General features: G+C 41.1%; 1 protein-coding gene across 2 annotated transcripts in view; it reads right to left on the bottom strand.

The window, feature by feature from the left end:
- Nucleotides 1–712: 712 nt before the first annotated feature.
- The window catches only part of GPATCH2 (G-patch domain containing 2), a 94,379-nt gene continuing 68,969 nt past the window's right edge, over nt 713–26,122 (bottom strand). Inside the window, exons 10-11 of one of the 2 annotated variants that reach the window (XM_059677526.1) lie at nt 12,862–12,950; nt 713–5,346 (exon numbers count right to left, since the gene is read on the bottom strand). In XM_059677526.1, coding sequence (XP_059533509.1) covers nt 5,117–5,346; nt 12,862–12,950 — 319 coding nt within the window. In that variant the 3' untranslated portion in view covers nt 713–5,116. The remainder of the gene's footprint in view (nt 5,347–12,861; nt 12,951–26,122) is intronic. The other variant, XM_059677525.1, reaches the window with a different exon arrangement.

Below are 26,122 nucleotides of genomic sequence, written 5' to 3'. Positions count from 1 at the left end.
GTGGGTGATGCACCAGGAGTGGGGCCTGTGAATGTGAGAAAGATTTAAACTGTCTGACAATTCAGAGACGGAAGACAGCCCTAATGTACAGATAAAACCCCAAGTGAAAACAGTCCATCATGCTGCTGGCAGGCAGTGGCACTGACTCGCTGGAGACAAATCTGGATCTACTTAAAATGTCAGGTGAGCCAAGTAATGAGTCTTCGCTAAGTAGGCCCCAGCAGAAGGAGCCTTCATGGTCCGCTTGGCAGTTGAGTATATATTACTGCAAGCCTGTTAAATAAATGAGTATTTAATACCTATTGGATTACAAAGAAACCCACTTACTCTAACAAGATCTACTTCGTTTTTTTAGGGAGAAAAGATAAAATGTTATCGTCACAAATGAGATGCTTCTTACAGCAAACAGAACTCAACACTGTGATGAGCGTTACAAAATATTTAAAATATCCAAGCACGTTTATGAGAAATGTAATTTTCCAGAAGGAAATGGAGTGGCTTGTGATGTTTCCATTGGTCAGAGAGAGGGAACCTGTGCTTGCTATTTGAAATCCTAGAATCTCTGAGTGGAAAGAGACCTAAGCCAGCTCGTCAGTCTAGCCCAGCTTCAGAGAAAACAAACAAAAAACAGGAAAAATACATGGTAGAACAGGTCCCAAAATGCTGAGGAGAAATGGAAGTCAAACATTTATTCAGCCATGTTTTTATCTAAAATTTTTTGGAAAACAGACATTTTCCAGGGCTTAAAGATGAACAATGGATTTAATTGCATCATTGGATGTTAATTGTAAATGGGTAGCAATTTAAAGAACAATTTAAAGTATTTTCAACTTTATTTTTTATTAATTTTAGAGGGAAACAAAGCACAAAAACAATGACTTCTTATAAATAACATTCTTAAACATTAAGTTTATTCTTCGGTTCTTTGTTGTACTATTAATATAGCTTTCTAACAAAATAAAATAAAATAAAAATCCAAAATATTCCTTGCTAAACAACTCCATTATACAATACCAATTTAGATCGTCTTTAAAAAAAAAAAAAAAGTACAGGAAGAAATGGTTTTTAAAAGCATGTCAACAATGATTTTTCTCTTTTATGAAACATCTGCTCAAAATGAAAATATATTGAAGAGAAGCAATTGTCAGTTCAATTAATTCCAAGAATATCAATTCACAATGTTAAAATAGACATTAATAAAATGCAATGTTTTGCAATTATGTCTGTATGTTGCATACTTACGTGCCCTGTCAACACGCACATATGTATACATTATGTTTATCTTTAACCCTATTATCTTAACTTCTCTTTGATAGCCACAGTACGAGTTATAAAAATCTGTGTATTGAAAAGTTGAGACTAATTAATTGGTTAAATTTTAGTTAGCAATGGACTTTCTTTTAAAAGGGTATCATATAATTTAATAATGAAAGCAAACAAATCTAGGGAATATAGTCTTAACAAGTAAATTTGAGTAGTGGGAAAGAGGGAAGAAAGAAAAAGAAGGAAGGAGGGAGGGAAGGACGGTAGGAAGGGGGAGGAGGGAGAGGAGGAGGAAAAGTAAGGGAGGGAGGGAATGACTCCAATACACAGGCTGGCCAGTATCAAGTATAAGAAGTATATAAAGACAAAAAAAGTTGAATTGCTAATTCATGCTCAGCCTCTCTTGGCTACTGCTGGGGAATAGACAATTTGGACAGTAATGGAAGAGACCTATGTGCTCCCTAAAATTTTTAGCACAACCAATTAGTGTGATAGGAGGCTTTTGCTACTGTAGATGAGTGGCTTTAAGAAGGAGCAGAGAAAAATCTCACCACCTTTTTAAGGAGATAAGGATGACACATTCTTCATTATAAATTGCTCTGGGCGCTTTGGGTTCCATGGACATAGTAACTGATAAAAAATGAACTATAACTATATATAAAACATAAATAAATTAGTGGAATTCATATCTTAAAAGATACTTGATTTACATTAAAAGTCCCATTTTTAAATTGTGCTTATTTCTCCCATTAAGATCAGGAACAGGCAGGATGTCATGTGTCTGCATTGCTTTTCCTTAAGAACTGAATGGTGCAGGGACGTGTGCGCTTCTGGTGAATGTCTGTGCAGAGCCGGGCAGGGGGATTGGTGCCTGGACATCACCACTTGTCTACTCGGGGTATGGATTCATGGATTCCGTATAGTGAAGCACTGCCATAGAAGAGGAACTATTTTAAGTCCTCTGCGAGCCACGTAGAGGGCGCTAGAAGCCAAGAGTCAGCCCTTTCTCCTATCAGCTGAACCAATAAAGATGGATTTTGATGGTCGGGGGGTGTCAGAGGACCACACCCAGGTTAAGGGAGCAGGAGCACCCAGAGGTGTTGCCTCAGAAGCCTGGGACGATAGAAAAGATACTAAGAAGCATGCAAGAAGGCTGCAATCTTTACCATTTGTGTATGGTCTGCTCTTCCCTCAGGAGTTAGAATCCGGTGAAGTGAAAGGAGCAGCCATGTTTGCAGGCGTCTGGCGCCATTCGCACGATAACCTTACTGTGTGTTTATCAGTGGCTCCAAATTTGGCTTTTCAAAATGCCAGGGTTTTAGAAGAGCTTCAGATCTTCAGAAAATACTGGGATTTAAGGGGGAAAAAGTCTTTTGAACACACCTAGAACACTATAAACCAGTGATGGCGAACCATTTGAGCTCGGCGTGTGAGCATTTTGAAAAACCCTAACTTAACTCTGGAGCCGTGTCACATACAGAAATTTTTTGATATTTGCAACCATAGTAAAACAAAGACTTATATTTTTGATATTTATTTTATATATTTAAATGCCATTTAACAAAGAAAAATCAACCACAAAAATGAGTTCATGTGTCACCTCTGACACGCGTCTCATAGGTTCGCCATCACTGCTATAAACTACCAGAAAGGTTTTAGATCGCTGGCTGCACAATCTTTCCTAGCTTTCCCCCTTTACATCTAAGAGGAGTATGTAACAAAAAGCACTTTTTTAAAATGACAGATTTCTAAGTAACAAGCTACAAAATAGCAGTTACTTCACCCAATTAGAAAGCTTCCAAAGATCAACTCCCCTGGTAGTTCATATTTTCTCAAACTGTCCTCTTACCACTGTACCCCTAAGAGAGAAGGTAATGCTTAAAAAACATACATTTGGTAAATCATCCAGGCTTTCCAAGGGCAGGCCGGCCTTCCTCTCCCTAATTGGCAGTGTTTTCTTTAGGGGACCACTCCCGAAAGGTCTCTGACATAAACAGAAACCCTCTCCCTCCCTTTAAAAATCTCTTGGGAATTTACAGATTTTTCAAAGACCTATTAGAGTGGAGCACAGAGAAATTTTAGGACAGTAAAACTACTGTGTACAACGCTATAATGTCATTATACGTTTGTCCAAGTCCATTGAATGTGCTGCACCAGGAGTGAACTGTAATGTAAACTGGGTGATGGTGATGTATCAGGATAGGTTCCTCTGTTGTAACAAAGGTACCGCTTTGGTCAGGGATGTTGATAACAGGGGAAGCGGTGCATGTGTGAGGCGGGGGGTCTATGAGAAATCTCTATACCTTCAACTTATTGTGCAGTGAACCTAAAACTGCTCCAAAAACACCAAAGCCTAAAAAAAAAAAAAATAGAAAAGAAAAAACCTCTAACAAGGAGATTCACATGTGTTATCTTGGTCTTTACTTAACCAATAAAGGCCATTACAAATAAAATATTATTATTGGTCATTACTAATGAAGGAGATAACAAATCAACATCTTCTAAACTAGGGAGCAATTTAGAATCTCTAACATTATGCAGCAGGTGATTCAGACATAACAATACTAGGCACAGAATAAAAATGACTTGCTTTGCTTGGTTTTAAAGAAACTGCTAAGATGTGAAAAGGGCAAGTCGGTTCCATTCATTTTTGTTCACCTTGTAAATAAATGGGTTGGCTCATGGCCTGAAATTTGAATTCTTGGGAGAGCCATTTATATCTTCAAATAAATGGGTTCAATATTCTAACGTACATCAATGGTTAAAATTCAATATTAGTTTACTATAGTTGAGTTGATCTTTTTTAAAAAAAAAAAATCAACCTTTGGGAAGAGAGAGGTAGAAGTCAGTCTAGATCAGCGGTTCTCAACTTGTGGGTCGCGACCCCTTTGGCAGTCAAACGGCCCTTTCACAGGGGTCGCCTAAGACCATCCTGCATATCAGATATTTACATTACGATTCATAACAATAGCAACATTACAGTTATGAAGTAGCAACAAAAATAATTTTGTGGTTGGGTCACAACATGAAGAACTGTATTTAAAGGGCCAGAAGGTTGAGAACCACTGGTCTAGATTAATAGAATTTATAGTTCAATCATGATGAATTTAAAAAATACATTTTTCTTTCAATAATTACTTTATGTTCTAAATGAGGTAAAATTTATAAAACACGCACTAAAGTAATGTTGAGGGCACTCTGGTGATAATAGGGATGAGGTTTATTTTTGTCAAAACGTCAGAGGGATACGTTAATTGCGGTTGGTCAACTGTGAACTTCACACTACACTGTCCAAGGTTAGAAGATTAATGGGTACCTCTCCCCATTAGAGAATCCTCACACACACACATACTCACTTACAAACGCCAAACTCAACAAATATAGAACTGACACGTCTTTCAATCAAAGATTCGCTTAGGACCTCACTGATGGGTCTTTTGAGTCACCCTCGATCGGGGTGACTCGAGACTCAACCTCCCCAGCCTGTCTCATTTTAGAAACCCTTGGGTGCACTCACATTTGCCCGGGCTCACACCCATATGTGAATGAATCAAGCTTAAAAGCATTAGACATTACCGGCATTTGCCATCAAAATAAATAAGAGAAATGAGCTGTTCTTTATATCTAAAAACAGCCGAAAGTTGCTGACAACATTTAAAGGGAACGGTTTGAACTTGAGCACCATGAGCTGGGATGAAAGCGCATCTCTGTCGCCGTGGACTGGATGCGGTTAGGAAGCTGGCGTGACAAGTCTGAGGCCTTGTCGATTTCTGCTCCACGAACAGAAGCTGTGCTGTAATTTCAGAACAACGGGACACAGAGCAAGCGAAGCAAAACCGTGAAGTGTTTCTTCTTAGGTGGATGTCCCCGAGGCGGGGATGGGGGTGCTGGGGGCTGCGGGAGTGCTTTTTGGTAGCGGAAATCCAAGTCCCAATCCCTTTGGCCTCTGCATGGCTTGAATGGGCTCGGCCAGCCCCTTGCCATCGCGTCCGAGGCCCGAACCAGGTGTCCAGCCCATGTTCTGGAGCATGCGGTTTCCTATGTTGTTTTCTGAGATGGGCTGGGCGTTTTCTCCAACAAATCCTGAAAATGTAAAATGACAAAAGATGTTAGTCCTGACACAGGCAAAGGTCTTCTCGGGCCAAGAAAACCATGTTCTCTTCAGTTTTCTTTCACAGAGGCACCTGGGAGGGAATCTCTTACTTACAAAAAAATAAACAAATGCCTTGTCAAAATACTTCTTTAATACACCTGAAACCTTGTAATTTTATTAACCAACTAGTGGCCCCGTGCACAGATTTGTGTACATTGAAAGGAAATTAATTGGAAAAATATTTTAATTGCTATTCGCCCTTTCTCTATAATAGAAGTGTCTACCAAATTCATGATCCACAATGACAGATCGAAACACATGCATGCAATTGGCACCAGCAAGAGCTTTATATATATAGATAAACTTGCTTAATTAGACCTGCTTTCTGATTTGGCTAAACTTTTTCCAGCTCAGTGAAGCACCCCAACTTCTCTTTCAGGTAATTGTCAGCAACACAGCAGAAACTATCAACACTAAGCAGATTATTATTGTAGATCATGCAGGGAGAACAAAGGGTAAAATATTTAACTGCAGCAGTGTTTGACTATATCCTGCACAGTGAGAAAACCTGGTCATTTTCAAGGTCCACCATTTCTTCTTTTCAGTCAGGTCAAGTTTCTAAACTTTCTAAATCTCCATTTTCTGGCTAATGAAAAGAAAATAGGATTCCATCGAGTCTTCTATCTACCTACTCCAGAAATTCTGTGAGGATCAAATGAGATGAGGCATGGGAAAATGCTTCACAGACATTTGGTTAAAGTGTAAAATGTTTCCACCTGGCTATAAAGCAAGTCATGTCCCTGGGCTGAAGAAACTCCAAGGAGGCTAGTCGCTAGGGAGAGGAAGCTGGGTGTTGCTATGTGACATCATTACCTGGCACCCACAGCCCCTGTTCGTTGCTGGGCTGGGCTGTGGGCCGCATTTTGCGCCATGGGGTCTCAGTAGTGCCGGCTGAGATTTGGTGGGCTGTTGCTCTGAGGTGGTGGCAGGGCCTCTGTCCCACTTGGGGAAAGCTGAGTGTTGCTTTGCGGGCACCAGGTCTGTGGTGCTGTTTCTCTGTAAATGACCAGTGGGCATCATGGCAGCTCCTGCATTGAGCGTCTGCCCCCTGGTGGTCAGTGTGCGTCATAGTGACCAGTTGGATGGACACTTAGCATATTAGCCTTTTATATATATAGATAGATGTCACCGCAATATGTTCAATAAAAAAGAAAAAAAATTTTAAAAGCCACTACAATTTTATTTTGAAATTATGATTATGGTGGTAACCAAGACAGACCTCCAAGGTCTCGATAATTTTTTACTGAACAGCTACTGACCAGTATTTTCAGTTAAACAGCACGTGAGCATTCTCTCCCATAGCCCTGATGTTTTTAGTGATTGCTACGAATTAATTTATTTCAATGGATAAGTTAAAATCAGATCCGAGGTCTAATGCTGCTCTAGGCTGCAAATCTGTTTAATCATATTTTGGATACAAGAGCTTGCAAAATCTCATATTTAAAATGTGTTTAATATTTAAGAAAAAAAATAAGGCCAATTCAGAATGTCCCTGCAAAAACTGCTGAAGTGTGATACATTCTGTTCTCAAGTGAAGAGCAAAGGAAAACTGATTCACTATCATGATTTTAAAATGTTGGTATTTCAAGAATAGTGGCCCTGGAGTGCTGTGTTTTCATGTAGGTGGAAAGGAATCCATTCCCTCTCTTTTTAAAAATGCTAGTTTTGCTCCTTAATGAAAATAAAATAAAGCAAAGCATCATCTTGTACTTTGAAGAAAAACAAACAAAAAAGAAATATTAAATGTCTCCAATGCTAAATCTTTCCACATAGAAACACAGACTCATCAAAAAAGCAAAAACAAAACAAAAAAAGCAATGGCTTTTCCATACAACCTTAAAAAACAAACAAACCACCCAAACAATAGACAGATACTTTGATTCTAGAATGAAATATACTGTTGGTTTCCCATCCTTTTTCTTTTTATGAGATTAAGGCATGGGAGGGCACAGCTCAGCCTCTGCTCAGCACACCACCACCACAATTTTCCTTGTCTTTTGCTCCTGGCAGCGCTAAATCCTTTAAGTTCTTCCCTGGAAGGCGCTCCTCCCGCTAGGGCAATTTTAGCAATAACCCTCCGCATGCTCCCTCCCAACCCGCCTGATGTTGGAGCTCTCGTATCTATTATAGCCCATTCGGTCCTCTCCCCTCACATCTTCCAAAAACCACTGCGGATGGTAATTCACTTGCGTAATTGGCTCAAGAGATGAAAATCTTGTACCGGCCTCTCCTAGCTGCTAATCTGTCCAGCTGACTGCAAGCCTAATTGGCAGCTTGTTTAGTAATTTGGCTCCTAAAGTGTTGTATTGATGTTGGATAAGCAGCCAGTGGAAAGGGGAGGTGACATGCTGCTCCCTGCATCGCCTCGTGAGCCCGCTTCTGTCCCTGCCCTGGGCTCAGAAGGTGTTCCGTGGTCCACACACACTACCTCCCCATCCTTCCCCCGCACGTGACTAGCCAGCCCAGGGCCAGGGCTATTGTTATTACTACTGATGTTATTAAACTATTAAGTTATAATACTGCCTGTAGTTCTCTGTAACTAACTTAGGATCATAGGTTTTGATTACTGTTTAAGAAAGAAAAGAAGCAGCATTAAGTACAGAAAGTGGTAGGTGTTACTACTCTCTGTCAAATATTTTTATTATTTCATTTAAAAAGAAATTATGAACCTGGTTCACAGTTTGATGCTCAACCACTGACCCACACCGGCTGGGCTGTTCAGGGTGACTTTTAATAAAAAGTGCACTGTTTAAAAATCTTCAGCCATTACTATAATTTACAACCTGCCTTTTGTGCCTTAAGTATTCAGGGAGGTTATTTTGTTACTAAAGGCCTGGTGCACGAAACTTCTTGTACTGGGCGGGGGGGGCAGGGAGGGTTCCTTCAGCTCGGCCTGCATCCTCTTGCCATCCAGGACCCCTTGTTCCTTATTGCCCACCTGCTCACTGCTTCTCAGCAAGAGCAATGACCACCAGGGGGCAGCTCCTGCGTTGAGCGTCTGCCCCCTGGTGGTCAGTACGCATCATAGTGACTGGTTGTTCCTCCATTCGGTCAATTTGCATATTGGTCTTTTATTATATAAGACCGTGGTTCTCAACCTTGCCTGCACATTAGAATTACCTGGGAATCTTTTTCAAATCCTGATTTCTGGGCCTAAGAATGAAATAAACTGACAAACAAAATAGATCCAGAGACATGGAGGCATACAACAGACTGACAAATCTCAGAGGGAAGTGGGGGGCGGGAGGAGATTAAACAGGGAACTTGTATGCATATATGCATAACCCATGGACACAGACAATAGTGTGGTGGAGGCCTGTGGAGGGCCCCAGAGTGAGGTACAAGGGGGCGAATGGGTGAAAAGGGGACATCTGTAATACTTTCAACAATAAGGAGAAAGTAAAAACAAACACTGTTACATTGGAGCAATTTATATAATTTTGTATAATTTAAAATGTACAGAAAAAAGGTTGACTCCTCTGGTGACTATTTTCCCTATGATATTATTTCACTAGAAATCAAAATAGTAACAGCAAAAACTCATTTTGGATAACAATGAGTTTAGTAATGTATAGTGGACAAAACATTTAAAAAAGGTAATTGCCATAATAGTAATAAGCATATTTACATCTTTTAATTTTCATATCCTCCATAAGCTGTGACATCTACCACAAACACAGACCATAACCAACATTGCTGACTGCCTTTTAAAAATGCGTTAATAATATTCCTCCCATTTTGTTCACGGCTTTTCTTCACCTTTACAGATGACATTTTTCAAACAATAAAATGCATTCTGCTGGCAAGCCTTCCTGCTTCAACAGTTCTCAATTTTAGAATAGTAACTCTACATCCTCGCTGTGGCGACACCCACCGTCTCTGCCTATGTGACTTTGAATGAGGCAGGGAACAAGCCATACATTTAAAAAAATCAATATCCAACCTTATCAATATTCATTTTACTTTGTCAATACAAACTACAAAGGTGAAGGAGCAGTAAATAAGCTAAAGCACTGAAATAAACTTGGTGTTCCTGTCACAATTAATAAATGTTCACGCGATAATGCTGCTGGCTAGTGCACAGCCTTATGAAGCGATGAACTTACGCTTCATGCTGGTGCTAAGATGGGGTGGGTACAATTTTCAACACAGTAAGCAGGTAAAGGCGATCACATTTTGGGTTATTAATTTCATAAAAGACTTGTTAAGTCTTTTTAAAAAATAATATTTATTATGTATATAACATACCACTTTACATTCAGGGTCCTAAATTATTGTATTAACTCAGTTTGGAATTATAAAGTGAAAGCACCTAATTTCCTGACAATTCTTTTGGTAAATCTTCTCTTAACCTGCTGTTTGACTGCATAATAGTTCACATGTAAATCAGAGGGGATCATTAAACAATGTGCAAGCCGTCAGGCTTTTAGCTCTTCTTCCATATTATAAATGAGGTGATCTTCACCTGCATTTTTCCAGCTCAGATGGAATGTTGACTCAAGGCAGGAATTGTGAAAATATGTCTCAATTCAGTGTGTTTTTTGAGAGGTCTACAAAGGGTCTATAAAAAGGTGAAAAAATTCTTTTTAATTCTACCTGCTAACTCAACTTTGGAAGCTGACAGATATAACTGACTCCTTATTATGTGACTAACTATATTCCAGAATTTGAAAATGACAATTTCAGAGACAAGACAATCTAGAATTCACGACCTCATTATCAAAGTGTATTTATGCAAAAGCATTTCTTACTTGATTTGAATAATAGTCTTCACCTTGGAGTTGATTCATTAATATTGGAAGAAATTCTTTTAGAAACTGAGATCTTTTAAATGACCTCACTCTCCTCCTCTTGGAGAGGAACTGGTGTGCATGGATTTGAGACTGTTCTGGATGTGAGTGACACAATTCTCCTACGTCACTGCTTTTTGAATAATCATAAAAAGTTTTATGAGTTTTATTCTTGAAGGAAATTTGAAGGAAAAAAATCTAGTAATATAATAAAAATCCAGAATCTTAAGAAAATCACAGCACTTTAGTGGTATAACATCTGCAATATGCTGGTGTGAGCTTCTAAATGTTTTAGGCTAAAGTTTAATGTTTGGAATTATAAAGTGAAAGTGCCTAATTTTCTGACAATTTTCAACACATACTCCTTATAAGTGGTTCCCTCTGGCACTATTGAATTGTAACGTCAGAACCACCTCGCAGAAATAATTATACCACCCTCCTCGACCATTCTGTATTTTCCTTCTCCCTGCACATGTGTTGAGAGCGTGAGGGCCTGATCCAGCTGTTGTCTGCTCCTGATTGCTGGCATGAAGGTGCTGCACTCCCATTCCTACGATTGTTCTGTCTCTGCCACTAATGTCTGAATCACTGAAAGACAAGAGAATTCAGGGGACCATTCAATGGAACAAGGGCATTAAGAAGCCTACACCTGCCTTTGAGAGATTTGGACTCAAGAACTTATAACATGTTATTTGATCTGAAAGTGGCTATATGTTCCCACATAAAGAGATGTATTACAAGTGCTCTAATTAATATTCTCTATCTTTGCATAGCAATATTTAGATGAATCTTCTATGAAACTTACGATATGTAATAGTGTGTTCAAGTAAGCATATGCAATGAGATAGACTTCACAGATATCGTCTTACAAAAAGGTCTTGAGTAAGTTGTCATAGAAAGAACATGGGTTTAGGGGTCATGCAGGTGTGGGCTCGAAACCTCCCTTCGCCATCAATATTATACATAGAGAAGATCCTCACACTTCTGTGATTTTTAATTTTGTGGTATAAAGTGATGATAATGACCAGCTCATAAAGTGGTTGTAAAGATAAAATGAAATAATGAAGTTTCTGGTACAGAGTAGGTATCCAGTAAGTAATAAATACCATTCTACATCAAAAGAAACACATTCTATACACGTGTTTCTACTGTCCATTTTCTGGAAATTCAATACAACTAGAAGATCAGATGTTATAACCACAGGCATAATTTCAGAATGTAGCCTTTTATATGGATGAGGAAACTGGATGAGTGCTCTAATTTTAAATTACTCTTCCATTTTTTTTTTGGTGCTGACCTATGGGATAGGTCCCCTAAATAGAATTTAAGCTTCACATCTTTCCTCCCGCCCCCAATCCCCACATTAAGATTATATATGTGTGTGTATACATATATGTGTATGTATATTATATATTTTTATTTATTTCCCCTTCTCACTGCTTACTCTGCTATTCACATGAATATTATTTTCATAGTTTATAACTGTGAAAAAAAAATAACGTTTCCTACAAAGGGTTTCCCAGATGAAGTTAAAAGAATGTTTATAAATCTGGATGGTTAAGGACCCCATGCAAGAGACCAAGGCTGTTAGTCTTTGTAACTGACCGAGTATCTGCACTGAAAACGTTTTCTCATGGTCATCTGGCTGCGTCACGTGCATGCCAACTGCTGTTTATTCCTATGTGGGCGTCCACTTCTTCATGCCCCGTGGGCTCCCCCTTATTACTGGTCCCCCCATCTCTGCCTCCCTTACCATTGCTCTTGCGTGAGGTTTCTGCGGTACATGCTAATCTATTCATCTCCCTCAACCACGCTGGAGTCATTGCCCCCTGGAAAGGCTCCCTGTCCCCTCTGGTCCAGTGACTTCTCTCCGTCAGCACCTGTGGTCTCCCTGTGCCACACTCATTAGCATGACATGCTCTTCCAATGACATGGCTCTTGAGGTGGAACTGCTGAGGGATGTTTTATTCTGATGTGAACGTTGTCTAATAAGGAAGGACGACTCTGGGACTAGACACCAGACGGCCCCAGTCACGGCCAGCTTCCCATCTACTTGATTTGGAGGCTGAGCTTAAACTTATATATATTTTATTTCAGAGATGAAGGGGAAGGAGAGATAGAAACATCAATGAGAAGAGAGAATCATTGATTAGCTGCCTCCTGCACACCCGCCACTGGGGATTGAGCCAGCAACCCTGGCATGTGCCTGACGAGGAATCGAACCGTGACTTTCTGGTTCATAGGTCAACGCTCAACCACCAAGCCATGCAGCTCGGCGAGCCTAAACTTTTGCGTTTATTACTATTAATCTCTTCTGTGCTTATTTGCCTTTTATGCCTCCACCCCCCTCCCACCCCCCCCCCCCCCCACACACAAATCTACATTTCTTGAGGCCAAAGACACAGCCTTTGAAGATTCTGTGCCCTTTAATACCTCTCACAAAGCCTTCATTGGGGCAGGTGGATAGCGAATACTTCATTGGTGGGCTGCCTAAAACCTCTACAGAAGCAACGTGCATCCATCTCTACACCAAATGCAAACGATGTAACAGTTGCTGGCAACCGTGCCTCTTCTTAGGCGCAGTGATGAAGAACGATCACTATTTTATTCTTGACTCATGAACCTCACACGTGTGCTCTGCCCCCTTCCTTTTACCTGTTGTAGGAGGTCCAGGCAAGGGTGCTGCCTTCCTTCTCCGTTTGACATCTCCCATGCACAAGGATCCTAAATGCATGCTGGTTTGCCTACGGGCAATTATCAGAAAAAACAAACAAACTATTAACAAAGGGGGAAAAGCATGATACACAAACACACAGCTTGTACAATCTGAACCTAAATCCAAAGGTTCTCAACCAAGATGGAGCGGCACCGTAAAACCACCAATCTTGTTTATATCGAAACATAATTACGTTTGTTGACAAGCGTTCAGCAGCTAAATGCGCCACCATAAATTGTTACTGGAATGAATAATATAAAAGGAATGCTTTTTAATTTTCAAAACTGGCAATCTTTCTGGCTCAACATAAAATCAAGCGCTGTGGCTTCTGACAGGAAAATAGCTAAGATTAATTATCTAAAGAGATCACAATATTGTTGCTAGGTTATCAATTGGTTACTAATGCTTTACTGTCAGAACAACATTTATTACAGGAAAAGTATGATCAATTTCTTTGAGGATATTATGCGGCAGCAAATTCTCTTAAAACATTTTCAATAGGAAGAAGAAAACAGCGATGCTCTCCCTTATAATTCATATGATTAGAATTCCTCAGTTAATTACCAGTTAGGTGAAGCAACATCCTGGGAATGCATTAATGCCGGTCTGCTGCTCCTGAACAGGCTAATGGGGTATTGGATCATATTCGTAAAGACACAGCATATGAGAACCTTCTGCTATTCTTGGATCTAGTTACAGTTAGATTATTCTGCCTCATCGTGGGTTCTTGAATTAAACAGATTTGGGGAAATTAGAAATCGCCCATTGGAAACCAAGACAAAGTAGTACAAACATGGAAAGGACGTAAAGGTCTTCAGATTCTTCAGGCTACAGAGGGACCCTGTCCACCTCCTGGATCTTAGTCCCTGACATCGGTTGAGCCCGTGTCTGGTGGTCATGAAGCAGAAATAAACGAAGCGTGTCATTTATGGGAGTGCACGCTCTTTTAGTAATTCACAGAGATATGTAGTAGTAGCTTCAAGTCTTATAGAACCCAATTTGAAAACATCCAGCTTATTAGAGAAAAACTTAAAAGCAAAATATCAATTCAGTTAAGAACCCAAATATGTGGTTATGCAGATGCACTCAGGTGTTTAAATACTATGAAACCTTGGGAGTTGTGGAATAAAATTAAATATAAGTTCTATCTATAAGGCACAAAGTAAAGTATAATTAACGATCAGGCTAATTCAAGGGGCTATACACAACCAAAGAAATACACCAGTACAGGATGCAAATGGTTTCTCTTGCCGTTATTTTGAGTGCATAGTGTTTCCCTGTTACAGAATAATTAATTACAATTATTTAAATATTTTTAAGCCCTAGCTGGTTTGGCTCAGTGGATAGATTGAAAAATTAGTTCATTCAGTTAATGACTAACTTTGCAGAAATATATTTATCACACATATATGTCAAAGTGTTCATTAACATGCATAACTAACATTTTTATTGGCTTTTGTGGTGTGCTCTATGGCTCACAGAGACAAGGAAAATCAATAGTTATGATCACATCTACTTTTAAAATTAAAAAAATAGAAATTTAAAATAAAATTACAACATCAGAGAAGCATAGAAATAAAAAATTAAAGTACCAGAAAAGACACATCCTTTTTATCCAAAAGTAATGAGTTCACTGATTCAGCAAGTGTTAGTATCTACTCCTGACTCAGCATAAGACCCCATAGTGGTGGTGAAAATGCGGAGAGCAGGAGAGAGAGGGGGTACAGGAGATACCAGAGAAGGAAATGCTCAAGTCCTATTGGGAGAGTTTCAAGTCTGAGCAGGGAGACAAAGTCATAGGGTCTGGAGTAATTAGGGACAGTGGTGGCAGTGACAGGCAAAAACCAACATTATTAACAATTGCCAGAGATTTTACTTTTAGTCTTTACATAACAGGTTGCATTTAATGTGCCTTTTTTCTTTTGGTTGGGAGAAAAATCTGTGCTTCCATGGAAAACTATGCTTTTAGAAGATACCCTTGCAGTCATGGGCAATTTCTTCTCAACTCCAAGTTAGAGAAAACAGAAAGCAAAGGAAATCCATTCTTTCTAGATCCTGAAGACCTGAGCCATGAGACCAGCTCGCTGTAGTCCAGGAATTGTCAGGAACTGACTCCCTGCTCCGGCGGGGAGGGATCCGGACTATGGATTGGGAAGATTCCCCCTTTTAGGCTTGTCCCTCCCCGCGCGCACACCCCCCCCCCCTTTTCCCTTCCAGTGGTTCTCAACCTGTGGGTCACGACCCCTTTGGCGGTCGAACGACCTTTTCACAGGGGTCGCCTAAGACCATCCTGCATATCAGATATTTACATTACGATTCATAACAGTAGCAACATTACAGTTATGAAGTAGCAACGAAAATAATTTCATGGTTGGGTCACAACATGAGGAACTGTATTTGAAGGGCCAGAAGGTTGAGAACCACTGCCTTAGACAGTGCAGTGGAGTTGCTACAAACAATACCAAGGAAGGTCTACCCTGTCATTTAGTTCTTACTCTTTATGTAAAACATAGCAGTCATTATTTAATTTAAAATCAATGGATGTCTCAGAGGCGGCCATGTTGCTTTGGTCTAAATGAGTCATTGGCCTTTGCAAAGCTGAGCACTTGGGTTATGAGTGGAGGCGAGAGTTGGCCATTTCTGTGTTTCTGTTTGGCTGTGGTGCTCTGAAAAATGACAGTGCCTTGTCCTACGAACAGACCCAAAGTTACTAAAGGATAATGTTTAAGACCCTTTTGTAAGACACCATATGGAAATGAACAGTCAACCCTATCCGTGTACTTGTTCAGAGGACTGGCTTACGATGGAGAAGCGGGTAGTAGACCAATCAAAGCCTGATGATTCGGTATCTAATGACGCCTTCCACACTGGGGGTCACAGACACAGTATTTAAGCGGAGAGGCTACAGGAAGAATGCTGTCTCGTTATTCATAAGCACTAGCACGTAGTTATGACCTGAACCACGGTTTCCCATACACTGATTGTTAAATTTCCTACTAAACAGTAGAAAAGCAGAGCTCACAAAGAAGTCACTCTTTTTTCTTTTGAAACAGACTTCACTCACGTATCCCATCATCCCTTCAGATAGTGCGGTGGTGGGAAACGGGGCGTGTTGTCCAAAAGAAAAATTAATAATAACAACTCAAAAAACAAGAGGCAGAAGGAGAAAATCCCAGGGAGAACTCCCTCGCCTGGAACCTGGCTTCTGACCTGGGCTCCGAGGACGGACGCAGCGTGTCAGACACAGTCGCATGAAAGAGGAGACCATCGGAGCGTGTCTCTCCAGCCCAGTGTTTACAAATAGAGGCTTTTCAGGGAATGAGGCCCAGTTAAAGCTGCCCCCTGGATAGAACGTGTTCCCAAGCAGCCCCGACAAGCTGCAGAGGAGAGACAAGCAGCTGTGACTACGGGCCCGGCATCTGGCAACAACACTCACTGTCAGTTAGAAAAATATCAGCCCGGACAGGGCGCCAGCTGCACAGAAGTGAGCTAGGGCCACTGTGTCACTGCGGGGGCCGTGGGGGCAGAGGGGAGGGTGGGGGCTGGGCGATCCAGGCCCTGTCACTGCAGGGCCATGGGGGTAGAGGGGAGGGTGGGGGCTGGGCGATCCAGCCTGTGCAGATGTTCTCTTTCTTAATTCCTAGGATCGCATCAAGTCCTTGTCTTTCCTGGAATTTGCTCTCAAAGCCCCTTCTTGTGCATGAAGAACCCTTTGCGTTTGGTGGTGTCGGTCACACCCTGACCAGGTCTGGGTCCTGGGGCCTTTTCTCTCTCTGGCTGTGGACACTGGACTTAACCATCCTGCCTCAGCCCATGCCCCGTCCCTTCGGAACGACCCAGACTTGACGAAGGGCACTGAACTCGGGCCTGGTGGCCCGTCACTGGGCCCCTCGCTCTATTCCGACCTTACCCTCTCTTGTCACACCCTCCTGTGTGTGGCCTTCTGTGAGAGTGTTCTTTATGCCTCCCATTGTTACTGGATTTTATTTTACCATGAGCATGCAGCAACAACAACAAGAGATACAAGTCATGGCCAGGTGAATTAGAAAACAGCAAAAAACGCAAGTTAAAATGAGGTAAATTAGAAAATAGCACACAATGGAAGTAATAAAAGCAAGTGGTTAGGGCAACTGAAGGGATTTTGTGGTCAAAGGCACGATCAGATGGTCCACGCGTGGAGGCTGGGGTGTGAGTTCAGCTGTGGGTTCCATGGCCTCAAGTGCATGTGAGATGAATCAGGGAGTCAGAACTTGTCCCCCTCTCACCACCCCACCCCCCACCCCGCCACCATTTCTGCTTCCCCAACCAGGTCTCGGAAAAATCCAACCTGTCCCCATTTTTGTCCATGTGGGAGGACGTTTACCCCTCAGTGGCGCGAGGGACTCTCTTTCTCTCCGTTTCCTTACCTTCCAGAACTGTGGTAAGACCAGGGCTCATCCCAAAGGTCGTTCTGAAGATTTTACTTAGAAACCATTTGTGTAAACATCTGCACACCAGAAGCAGTACTAGCTGCACATCTTACTAACGTTACCATCGCCACTTTACAGATCAGAAGCCCAGGGCCCAGGGAAGTGAAACCCCTTACCCAGGCTCCCTCGGTTAAAGGGGACTGATGAAGGGCACTTGGTGGGGTAACAGGGCAGGCGCTCGGCTCGTGTAGGGTGTCACGGAACACCCACCGGATAAACGCGGGACAGTACACAGCCATTACATTTCAATGCCATCAGTATGCTATCATAAGGCTATAATGAGGGTCATTTCTAAATCACAAGTAGGTATGTTTTGGTAGCTAGTAGAAATTTTAAATTCTTCTTTAATGTTCGGTTGGGCTTGCTTTAAATGTGTCAGAGCGTATATGAGTAAAGCACTCACTTTCATTTCAAAAACCCAGTAATAGCCCCAGAGAGGCTCGCAACTCTGAAACCCATCGATTGGCTCTGTCCGTCCATCACTGCGAGTTTTCTCTTGGCCTCCACTTGGTACTTCCTACATCAACGGTGTCTTGCTTCTCCGCTGGGCTGACTTCCAAGCTTAATCGGAGGCCCCGAGGGTCAGCTGGCCTACGATGTCATTCCTCGCCTGTGACAATAAGCAGACGTGTGTGTCCCCAAACAGCTCACTTGAATGCTTCTGCCTTTTGTGCCCCTTCACTGGCGACACCAGTGGCACCTGGAGGTGGTGGGGATGTTTTGTGCGGTTCAGGCAGGTGTTAGGACGGGCTGCGTGTCCGTGGACGAGGACAGTCCCACACCTGGAGGGAAGCGCCCCTCTTCATAGAGCAAACAACACAGTCGTTTCTAGAAAGCTATTTGGAAGAGCTGCTGTTACATCTTAGCTCCCACGGTGCGCACAGCGTGCTCCCCACATCTGCCCGACGCCTTCAGGCTGTCTTGTAAGGACCTGTGAGTCACCAATGCCACGTACACGCGTGAACCGGAGCAATACATTCGACCGACTTCAGAACACGCCTTTCTGTTTCCTGCCCTGCCTCGCTTGCAGAGTGCTCTTTCTCCCTCCCAGCTTCTCCCAGCGCACGCCCACCTCAGTGTTTCTTCTCCTTTAACCTTCCTAACCTGGCGCCCCGTCCAAGTACTTCTCTCTGTCCTTCATACCCTCGGTGCACCTCTCTGCTGGGACACCCATCCTGTAGGTGGCTTCCAGGTGATTCCTGCCCGTTTATATAAATACAGACTGCGGGCAACTTGAGGCCCAGAACCCTGTCAAACTCACAGGACATAGGTTTGCTTCTCTTCTCTTAGGAGCACAATGCATGCTTACTGAACTAGAACGGTAACAACTGTTCATTTGGTAATCAATCCTGCATTTTTTTAAATAGCACGTCTACTTTCTTGAAATGTTATTTAAACTGAGTCAAAAACGTTCAGTTAATAATTAACAAGACGAGACTGCGAATCAGGCAAAATGCTAGGCGTTAAATGAGACACAGAGGAGAGTGAGACAGCTCCGACCATTAGGGCTCAGAGCCTCAGGCCAGAAACACACACACAGACAAGAAATCACTACATAATGTAATAAATCTAAAGGATTGGAGGAGCAGACCACCTTTTGGGGGGGAAACTGAGGAAAATTCATTTCCCCCCAGTTCAAATTTGGATTTTGTCTCTCCAAGCGGGAGCTAAGATACTTGAGGCATCTTGGGGTATTCTTTCATTCTTCACACCATGGCACCTAGGAAGTAGTAGGCACTTAGTAAACTGATACTGACTTACTTTCCTTGACTCCTAGCTACAACTATACACTTTTGGAATATGTATACCACTGATGTTTAGTTTAAGAATAAGTTTATTCTAATTTCCTTAAATATGATCAAATGAATCTAGTGTTGACTTAGAAGAGATTTAAAAAAAGTACTCAAAATGAACATAATTTCTTTGGCTATCTCCATTAAATGCAAAAAGATTTCTGTCTACATTTAAAAATGGGATGTTGGTTCTTGAACCTTACATTTTAAAAAAATCAATCAGACTGTAGAATCAGACATAATCCCACATTCCCTCTCTGGTAACAGCACTAAGAAATTCCCTAGCCTGGTATGGTTGCCCTTTATAATATCTATAATTACATTATAGATATTCCTAATATTCTTAACTCTTCTGACTGAAGTCCTTGCATTACTCATTTTCATATCCATGTCATCCATTGCAGTGTATCATATATTTGAAAATTTTTGTTGAATTGGTTTTTTATTCTAGTCTCCTGATACTTGACTCTAAACCAAGATTCAAGTTCAATTCTGTTCACTTAGAACCAATGCGGGGGTGCGGGGGGTGAGTTCCTTTCACCAGCTTCAGGGAATGATGGAGTGAAAAGAGCAACAGAAAATATATTTTATTATTTTTATTATTATTTTGCATCATTGTCGGTTTCTTCAGTCTTTGAGTTGATCATATGACTTACAGTGAACATTCAAGCTCATTGAGTGCCGACTACGATGCTAAACATTTTCACATCCTTTATCTTGTTTAATCCTCCCAATAACCTAACCCCTCATAGTTCTGAGGCACCCAGAGTCCAGGAAAACTGTTACTTGTCAAAAAAAATCACATACACAAAAAATGAAGGGATTGTATTTGAGCCAAGAAATGCTTGCCTCAAAAGAATCACTTTTTCCCTCTTCCTCACTACATCATTCAGCTGAGTTTATTACCCTCCATTTAATAAATGTCTACTGAGAATGAAATGCATGCCATGCCCTCTGCCATAAAACGGGATTGAGAAATAAAAAAGATACGGTTTTCATTTCCTGGGGTTAAAGTCTACCGATCATGTGGGAAAAAGATTTCAACTCAGTATTCAAAGAGAATCCCAACCAGCAGGTGAGGGGTCCTAGGCCCCCAGGTGAGAGGACACGCCTGCAGGGGCACAGACACCCTGTAGCTTGCCCGGGACGTGGCATGTTTGGGGGTGTGAGCACCTCAATCGGACGGGACCTGGGGCACAGGGAGGCGGGGGAGGAGATGGCTCCTCCTGGCACGCATCGCATCGCGTTGTAATAAACAATCAATCTGTTCATTCGCGATTATTTTAAATTCTCCAGAAATCAAACAGTGGAGCTGCCTGCTGAACTGAGTTCATCAGTGTGTTTACTAAACAGATAGTTGAATCCAGTGGGAAAAGCCTGTCCTCAGATCTTTGTAGACCTGGTTCTGGGTTTTGTTGCCGCTTCTGTGGGAAAGTTACTGCTCAGCGAAGAGATGGACTCAAGGGTGGGTTCTTGTCCAAGGTGGCTCTGGAGGCCGAGAGACGGCTCATCAGCAGAGTTACAAGGGCCCCTGTGACACAGTTGGCAGCGACAGGCTCCAGGCTGAGCTGGGTCAGCTGTGATTTTCTGTAAGGTGTCCCTTGGCTTTCCCTGTTGAGCCGGGACTCATTTTACAGTCATAGTTCTATATGCTGTAACGTACATCGGCTGAGTATGGCTACTTTGTCCTCCACGTCGAGGAGGTAATAAACACAGGGTATTTTCATCACAGGCCAGAATGTCTGAAACTTCTGAAAGAGGGGAAGAGTTATTTCCCCTTGGAATATGCCAGACAGCGTTCCTATTTCATATCAGCTACTTGAATGTAGGTTAAATTATTGTTGGTCGGTGGAGTTCAGTTGGGAATCCAGGACCCCGTTGAAATGTCACCTCCTCAAGGCAGCCCTCTCTGATTGCCACTGCCAGAATACTCTCTCACTCACATCACAGTGTCTTCTACCTTCAACTGCAGCCCTGTGTGTACATGAACTAACACTCTCGCTGCACGTACACTCCCTGAAGGCTGTGGGCCCCACATCTGACTTACCTTTTTAAGTAAATTCCCCTTAGCATTTACAAACCTGACCGACACAGGCACACATTAAATAGTTATTTAATGAAACTTAACAAGGCATGGCAGGGCTTTTATATTAACTTATTTTTATGATAGTCAATATTTTAGTTGAGGTTCCAATTTCTATTGTAAGTAAATGTTTACTTACGGATATAGGAAACCACAAAACACATTGGGTCCATGCCTTGGGCTTCAGGGGATACGTGCCCATAAAAGCAAGCTTGTACGTGAGCCAGCGTCTGGCGCCTATGCAGGCCCCCTAGTCCTCTTCCTATATAATTCTGCATTTCACTAACTATAACTTCATAAAAATAATGCTCTCAGTTCCTCCTCTTCCATGCTCATGTTTTAGCAGATGAAGGAACATTCTGTCTATAAAATATTCACGGACATGTTAGCAAGTGTATCCTAGACCAGGGGTCCTCAAACTACGGCCCGCGGGCCACATGCAAATACAAATACTGTATTTGTTCCCGTTTTGTTTTTTTACTTCAAAATAAGATATGTGCAGTGTGCATAGGAATTTGTTCATAGTTTTTTTTAAACTATAGTCCGGCCCTCCAACGGTCTGAGGGACTGTGAACTGGCCCCGCATTTAAAAAGTTTGAGGACCCCTGTTAAGACTGTGAAATGGACGGTCATAGTCAGGTGAGCTGCCCGGAGGCTGTGACAATAGCCTGAGCGCTAATGGTCAACAGCAGGAAGAGAACTTGGAGACGCTCCTCGCTCCGTCCAGCTGAAATGCTGGCACAGTTAGGGGGCACCAGCTTATACTCCGGAACAGTTCTGCCATCAAGAGCCTTCATGATCCTGTTGATTCAGGCCTGTTACTGTCCATACTCGGAAGGTCTGTTGCCTTTAAATGTCCGTGGGGAAATGCCCTAGGGAAACTAATTTCGAATATAGGCTGAGTCTTTCCTTGCTGCATTTATGTAATGCTTTTCTTTAGAAAAACATGCATGTCCCATATCATTTTTTAAATTTCGGAAACAAAATGCCAAATGATTGAACAGCAATCATATGGTGGTTATGACGAATATATGATACAGAGACAGGAAGCGAAAGAAGTGTACAGGACCGCCGCTGAGAGAGTCCTGGCAGGACAAACCAAAACAAAACCAATGGAACCGAATCAGCTCTCCAGACGCAAACACCAATCACAGGCAACCCAAGGGCCAGGGGCACCTGTTAACTGATGTCACGGGGATCACATCAGCAACATTCCCGAGATGAGGGACATGTTCCGGGACAAACCTGACTTCTTCAGCTATAAAATTCAGAGGAAATAAAGGGGGGAGTGAGTGGTAGGGCGGAGACTTTATAAATCAAAGGGAACTTAAGAGATAAGATATCAGTTATAATAGGAAGATTTTATTTGGATTCCACTTCAAACAATGTATAAGAGAATTTAAAATAATCAGGAAATGCCAATATCATATATGTATATACTTGTATAAACACACATGTATGTACATATATATTCATATACATGAAGAAATTATTATTGCTTTCTTTTATAGATATGATAGTGGTACCATGGCTGCTGCTGCTTCTTTTTTTTTTTTTATGAGACTGACGCGCTACCTACTGCGCTAACGAGGCACCTTTCTTTTTTTTTTTTAAAGAGGTTGCTACTTTTTATGGAAGCATACTAATATATTTCAGTTGAAATAATAGATGGGCTTCGGGGTAAGAGGAAGGAATGGGTAGGGATATAAATGAATCACCAGTGGCCACACATTGATAAATATCTAAGCCAGGGATGTATCCATTGAGTTTCTATTTTTCTCTATTTCTGCATGATGAAAATTTTAATAGTATTGTTAAAAATGGCTTTTATCATCCTGACATCATAAGTGAAAAGGCATCTTTTCAACTCGTAAGACTGACAATGTAAAGTCATTATAGGTTTTTCAAGTCTTATTGAGGCTCTCAGTAACTTTTGAATGATGAGAACTGAAATTAAGTTACCCGTGAAGTCTACGTCTTCTGGTCTGTAGATACCCTGGACTATAACTTGATGTAAAAAGATTACAGAAATCCCTATCTGAGCTTTATTGTCCTTAGAAAGGATAATGCATAGTTTTTATTCCATCTTTCTAATTAGTAATGTAAGCATATGTTCAGCATTTAACTCTAAATGTTTGCCTTTTCCCCAAGCTCAAAGACAGCTGTCCAAGATGTAAATGCCAGAAAACATTTAAATATCAACATCTGTTGAATTATGTTAATTTAGTGTAATATAATTGGGCATGAGCTGGAATTGATCAGAAGTATATGAAATAAGCAAAAGTAAATTCCCAACAATATCTTGGTATACAGACAAATCACTACAGAGTGATGAAAACATGTTTCTAAAGAGAAAGAACAAGAAAAATACTGATCATAAAAAATGGATTCTTTTCAAAACGTATTTCTAACTCTCTGGGACATTCTTTTGTGATTTTTAAGTTAAGCTTTAAATTGTCTCCTAATTGAAAGATAATGAAAATGAGCTAAAACAAGTGACAACTAAAAGTTCAATATTTGAATTTTTTTCAATTATGAACTATAACATTAAAAGGTTCTAATTACACTACTGCGTTAAACTTTTTAGTTTGCAGGATGACTCTTGCTATATTATGAGCAGTTACACATCTCTGAGTCTAGGAGGTGACGTGTTCTGCTCTACAGATACAGAACATTCTATTTTTAAGTTGGAAGTGTCTACAATGTGGTAGATGAACTTACTAGATTTAGTCCGGGGACCTTAAGGTACAGATGATCAGGTAGCAGCAGCTGCTTCTTGAGTGGCCGATTTAAAATATTAATTTTTACAGCGATCCCTTTACTAATAGATTAGGATGCTTGTTGTTTGGGGGGAGTATTTGGCACGCACGCATGCACGCCCACTGGATGACCAGGGACCCAGATGTCCCGTAATGAAGTTATACCCCGGCAGCGGCGGGGCCGCAACCTGCTGTGCCCGGCCCTGCAGGTGCACCTCCTGGTGTCCCAGGGGATCCGTCTGGGGGCACGAAAGGTGACCTCTGTGCGCACGCCCGTTTAATCACAGCACCAATTCGGAGCGTGCCAACCGCGGAACAGACACCTGTCCTTACGGAGATGGGCTTCAGACGACAAATCTATGGCAGCTACAGGTCACGGGAACACCTTTCAGACGCTGACTGTGTTCCATATTAGCGACGATGGCCAAATGCAACTGCTGTTCTGGAGGGGCCCAGCTGTGCGAACGTTCGTCATCTGAAAAAGCCGAGCTCATCTGCCAGGTCTCGGAAAAGAGTGCCCCCCAGGGAGCGCTCCATTGCTCTTTTATTCACCACACTCCGGACACATGACATGTTTCCAAATGGCAAATCCCCTTTTCCGTATGGGCTATTCATATCACACGGAAGGCAAGCTTGCCGAATTCTAATTGGCTAATCACTAATTTTATTTAGTGTAATCACAATGTAAAATAAGTCTATAATCATTAGTTTAAAGTTCCGGCAGGGGAGGTTAGAATTTCAGGATGCCAAACGGACAGCAGGCCTGAGAGCCGGCAATGGGAGAATGTGCCCTTCTTACAACGATAATTTGGTCACATAGAGTAAAACAGATGAATCAAATGCCTTAGAAACCATTTTATGTTGTATATGTGGTATGTTTCCAATTATTCTAGTCTAAGTACCTCTACACCTAGAGGCTATTCAAATTTAAAAAAAAATTAGAACTCATATGCAATTAAATGTGTTCCAATTAAAAAAATATGGAATGTATACATTCTAATTAGAGGGAGTATGTGACTTTCTATTTGTTCATTCATGCATACATATGGGTGAATTAAAATAATTTAAAATATGCTTTTCTATCTGAAGGACTGGGTAAACTTTTTTAGAACAGTGAAATTTAATGCTAATTTTAGGTATGGAAAGAAACAATGATAAAATAGTAGAAGTTTAATTTTTAAAATTAGTATTTAAAAGCAGATTCAACAATTATTTTGGACATATAAACACAAAATACACAAAATAAATAAAGTTGATGCTTTAAAATATGGTGTTGAATCATTAGTTTTAGTACAACAAAGGAGGATTTGTTAAAATTTCTAAATTTATTAACACAGGATAGTTAACTTCTCATCTTAAATAATAGAAATAATGCATCAGTTACTTCTGTTGATATAGGCCTGTGAAAAGCAGCACAGAGCACATTCCTCCATGTCATTAACCAGAACTCTAATGAACAGTTATCCTCTCCCAATTTATTAGCAGCTGCTCAAAAATGCAGTAATTAATAGTTTCATTTATTTTTGGCAAAGCTGCAAAATGACAAATAGTTTTGTATCTATTGCAAATTAGGTCTCCTTCCCAAATAACAGATGACTCTATAGGGAGCACTGAGCAAACTGAATCCTCCAGCATCTCTGGGTCTTCGGAAGATCAAATAAAGAACAGCTGTAATTGTATTTGTTACATCTGCAACAGAATACAGTGATGTGTGTCATCATATGGAAATGAGTGAGCTGTGTCAGTGCGAACAGAAATGTTCTTTCCAAACTGAGTGTGTGTGTGTGTGTGTGTGTAATTGTGTGTGAGAGTGTGTGATTGTGAGTTTGTGACTGTGAGTGTGTGTGTAAATGTGTTGAGTGAATGTGTATGAGTGTGTGTGAATATATATATGTGTGTGTGAATGTGATGGCATTTGTTTTGATTCTCTGATGAAATCTATTGTCATTTAAAAATTTTTAGAAGACTTTTCACTACTAGTCAGACATGATGACAGCAAAGAAAAAGTATATAAGAAACTGTAGACACATAATTCCAGGGATTATCAAATCTTTTCACACTAAGTAGATGAAAAATGTAATGCTCATAAGAACAAC

This window comes from Myotis daubentonii, chromosome 20, assembly GCF_963259705.1.
Source record: "Myotis daubentonii chromosome 20, mMyoDau2.1, whole genome shotgun sequence".
Classification (NCBI taxonomy): domain Eukaryota; kingdom Metazoa; phylum Chordata; class Mammalia; order Chiroptera; family Vespertilionidae; genus Myotis; species Myotis daubentonii.
This window is presented reverse-complemented; position numbering and strand designations above follow the sequence as displayed.